This window comes from Ruditapes philippinarum, unplaced genomic scaffold (assembly GCF_026571515.1).
Source record: "Ruditapes philippinarum isolate M1 unplaced genomic scaffold, ASM2657151v2 ctg1692_1_1_1_1, whole genome shotgun sequence".
Taxonomy (NCBI): Eukaryota; Metazoa; Mollusca; class Bivalvia; order Venerida; family Veneridae; genus Ruditapes; species Ruditapes philippinarum.
The window spans coordinates 83,575-88,484 of NW_026861675.1; the positions used below are offsets into that span (position 1 = coordinate 83,575).

The following is a 4,910-nucleotide window of genomic DNA, read 5'->3' on the forward strand; positions in this document are numbered from 1 at the left end:
ACATCATATTAAGTCCAATACCACAACTGCTCAAATTATATATTCTGCAGTCAAACTTTACTATCCATGCATGTGAATTGCAAGTTGTTTTTTCTGTATTAGAAGTGAATTACGTAACGCAAAACATCTTAAAACTAAAAAGTAAAATTTTATTTATAAACACACAATCATTAATTAATATTGTAGATTTCAAGACGGTTTGATGGCATTAAAGACGACAGTAATTAGTGTTTTTGTTGTGTTTTTTTGTGTTTCTTTAAGTGAATCCAATTTTGAATAAAGCAATGTATTCTATATATCACTAAGACCTTAGATGTTAACGATTTGGCAAAATTAGATCATTATCAAATTTAGATTTTGATTGCGCCTTTTCCTGTCATTTTATTTCTTTTTTTAAAATGAAATCACCAAAAGTTATATACAGTTGTCAATATGGTGCGCAAAATAAGTCTACAATGACCCTCTTGTTCATTTTACTACATTTACATTCCTTTTTACCTATTTCAGGAAATTGTCTATAATCAAATGTGCCTTTATTCAAAAACTTTTGTGAAAAAGTGATTAGTTATTATTTGGTTGTTTACTCTTACCTGAAATATCAAACTGTGTTATGTACCCCACCCACTCAGTTACATGAAAGGTCGGGAAATGTATGTAGAAACTCACCAAAGAAATGTTTGAATAAGTTTTCATATTTACATATGAAACATACAAGAAATGAATTAAATGATTGTTTAAACTTGGATAAACGAAAGAAAAATGCAAGTAAATTATTAAGCATAAACTTATAAGGTTGAATTGAAACGCTGTGTTCAACTTATAGTGCTTAATTTCTTATAAAACTATTAACAATCTTGCATACTCTATCCAAAAGTTACTGAAGTTTGTTATAAATTATAGATTAAAGTCTTTCAAGTAGTTAATTTAAAATAATAACAATTTAAATATATAAAAATAATGTAACTTACGATAAATTTGTGATTTTTATTAGATTATTATTTTACCCCACCCACTTAAAAAATACACATTTTTTCCAAAAATACAATTATATAAAAAAAAAATCAATTGCACATTTCATATGCAGAGGATGTTTTCTTGTTATATAAACCATAATAAATCAATTGATTTGTAAATTGCATTATTACATGGAAAAATGTTCGGACATCTAAAAATGTTAGCAATTTTTCATTATTGTTCGCCACAATTTTCATCATGTGTCTGTTAAAAGATATTTTTACATTAAAAATAGATACTAAATTTCTATATGTGACATGAATTTGATACAAAAATGCATGAAAAGAACAAATGCATCTGTTTAACTGATAAAAATAAAAAAGTAGGTAAGTTGTTATTTCAATATTTTTGGCGGACATCTTGGTCGCCATCTTGGATTTCTATGTTCGCCACCATTAATGCAAAATTATGCCGGCATGTTTAGAAACTACGAATATATTGGAACATTTTGGTATATGACACCACTTGTTAAAAAATGGGTCCGGGTTCAAGTTTCTGAATGGCTTGATTGTCACCCTACCATTCTATAAGGAGAGTAATAATATGCATCAATCACCACAAGAACAACAAATACAGTAACAATTCATTATGTTGTTTTCACTAGTTAACCACTACAACTCTCAAATTTCTCTAACATCTATGACAATGTTGTTCCGAGATCTGAAAATAAACAAGTATTACTAAATAAATAGACAAGTAAATAAATAAATAAATACATAAAAAATAAATAAATAGATAAATAAATAAATGAATGAATATATCTAAAAATAAATAAGTACAAAACGTAATATAACATTAATTAATTAATCAATTAATTAACTAATTAATTAACAAATCAATCATAATGAATAAATGATAATATGCACAACAATAATGACATCAAATTCTTAAAATTATCATTATTCTAGGTAAATCAAGTAAACACATTGCAATTACCATTGTATACATTATCCGTGGTCCTGTTATTACTCAAACTCTCGTAATTATTAGTCACTTCAGCTGACTCAGTATTTACAGCGCCGAAATCAGTTCTAGTGTTATAGTATGTTGGAATCTCAACGTTACGTCTGTTATCTTTTGGCGTTTTACTTGCCAGATACCTGTATTGAATAATAGAATTGATAATATCATTAAACATTACTTCATATTAAGTGTATTTTAAGTGATACTTAAAAATGCAAACAAGTAACAACCGATATATTCAACTTGATAGTGCAAAATAACAATTTGATCATAATTAAATAGTGACAATAAAATCATGTCTATTATCATAATTATTAAAATTTACCAGAAAAGAGAATTTATGTTACATTACGAACACATGTACACATCTTGTATAGTATTAAATTAGTGAATACATTCACCTTCGTCTTATAAGGTAAAACAATAGAGCAAATACTACTATGGCAGCACAAGATCCGAATCCAGAGAAATAACCGATGGTAAAATCATTAGCTTTATCGTCACATCGCACAAATGTTTGTTGTGTTACAATTCCGGCTGACTTTGTTGTTGTTTCTGGTGTTTCTGTAGATATAACATTAACGTGAAATAAACATGTTCTTAACTATGCTCTAATGATTACTGTAACAATTGTTCGTCAAAATCTGCACAAACAGTCGTTTAAGATAATTCCTTTGCTAAACTAAAATCGAAAGAGAAAAAGTCGCCGTATTTACAATTATTACCGTTTCCTTTGGAGCACATCTCGCAATAATTCTAAAACTAAATATTTTATTGAACATATAATACCAGTCCAGATATCATTACAGTCCTCTTATCATATTCTAGTACAATCACATTACTATGTGCGAACATGACAAATAAATTATCTCCAATATCACTTACATGCCATCATAATACGATGAAATTATGAAAAATAATGTCTACATATCCATGATAACTATGGATTTTATTCAGTGCTAATGAGTTGGAACGATGTGCGCATTATATCTTATTGTTACTTTAAACGAGTAAAAACGTCCAAACATATAAACTACTACGTGCGCATAAAATGATTACCAACGTCTAAAGTCATATCATACTAACACGTATAAACAAAGTAAATAAAGTATTTCGAATAATCAATTAAATGTGGGCGAATAAATATAAATACCAAACATTTATTGTTATGGTGAATTAAATTTAATCCATATGAATCCATAAATTAATTATTTTGAAATGAATTCATGTCAGTAATAATATGCACCTTGTTCGCCGATTGAAATAGCTTGAGTACATTTATCTCCGGTAAGCCCATTCTTACATCCATCTGTACATATACCGTTGTTTCTATCACATTTAAGATCTTTACATCCACTAGGACAAGATTTATCACAGGTATTGCCCCAAAATGCTTGTTTACATCCGTTTAAACAATATCCGTCTGCATGTTCACATGTATGTTTACCACTTGTTACTATGCATGCCTGGTTGCAGCCTAAACTGCAATTGGTTGAGTAGAAATTACCTTTACACAGTAGACAACTACTTCCGTCATCTTTTGAACACTTTAAACAATTTCTGTTACATTGTTTGGAACATTTGTCACCAGTCCAACCCTCATTACATTCTCCTTGACATATTCCAGTACTATCACAATTCGTAGAACATACTTTTGAGCACAATAATGTGTGTGATCCGCATGTCTCACCATTGAATATCTGTCCCTCTGGACAATCAGCACAGACTAACGAACCATTGTGTATTTGACACTGGTTACAACCTTGAATAACACAGTCCGGAAATTGCACACAGTGAACGTTGTCATTAAACTTATAGAGGTGAAAACCGTCATTGCAAATATAACATGTATTACCATCCTTACAATGTTTACAATTTGTCGGACAATTTTGACACATTGTTTCGACACCGCGTTTATACTTATAATACCCATCTCTACAACCACTAGAGCAGATACGTAAATCACAACGTTCATTTTCACATAAACTACAATTGTGTTGACATTGTAGTCCATAGAAACCAGCCTTACATTGAATACAATACCCCGTATCATCTTGACATTCACTGTTAAAGCAATCACCAACACAGTTGAAAGTACAGCTTGCGTACACACCATGTGTCTTTGGCTTACATGAAGTACAGTCATCGAAGCTATTACAGCTTTCACAGTTTTCGGGACATGGTGAACAAAAGCCATTTGTTAAAAAGTAAGATGATTCACAACCTGTGCAAGTTGAACCAGAACATGATTTGCAGCCAACAGAACATTCTGTAAATATATAGTTATTTGCATATTACATTTTTAGTAATATATTTTTCCACATTTACAATGTAAGGAACCACAACTATGCTAAGTCAGATTTTTTTATTAAAATTTATAACTTTAAACTTGACCACACAAATTTGGAATAATAATAAAAAACTTTAAAAAGTCAACATTATAAAGATGCATTTAGGAAATTAAAAGAACATGTTTCAACAGAAATTCACACATTTGTATTCTTACAGTACAAATTATCATGAAGTAAAATAACTTACCAGTAAATACCATATCCACAATCAATACTAGTATAAGTGCTGACGTTTTCTTAAGCAACATTATTCTGTATTAATTTATCCAAATCTAAAAGACATAATTCTATATATAGAAAATAATAATAATAATACGGGAATACATATGTTTTAGCATAACTAAAAGATTGCTGATTCAATTATTCTTCTTTTTGTTTTGTTGAAAAGCAGAAAGTATTAAAGGTACGTATTTTGTATTCGTGATTTGTATTTATTACAATAAAATATGTTAGACATATCGAATGTATCATGCAGAATTTAAATGGTACAAAAACAAAAAAGCGAGACCTATAATTGTGTGAACAGAATTACTACAATTATCGTAATTCTTGTTATAAAACACATATTGCACACCTTAACGT

General features: G+C 29.2%; 1 protein-coding gene across 1 annotated transcript; it reads right to left on the minus strand.

The window, feature by feature from the left end:
* Nucleotides 1-239: 239 nt before the first annotated feature.
* LOC132716475 (multiple epidermal growth factor-like domains protein 10) lies at nucleotides 240-4,033 on the minus strand. Its single transcript, XM_060699761.1, has 4 exons — nucleotides 3,224-4,033; nucleotides 2,379-2,541; nucleotides 1,951-2,114; nucleotides 240-1,674 (listed from the first exon to the last, which is right to left on the minus strand). Exons 1-4 carry the CDS (start codon nucleotides 3,873-3,875, stop codon nucleotides 1,652-1,654), a joined length of 1,002 nt encoding a protein of 333 aa, XP_060555744.1. The 5' UTR covers nucleotides 3,876-4,033; the 3' UTR covers nucleotides 240-1,651.
* Nucleotides 4,034-4,910: the final 877 nt, after the last annotated feature.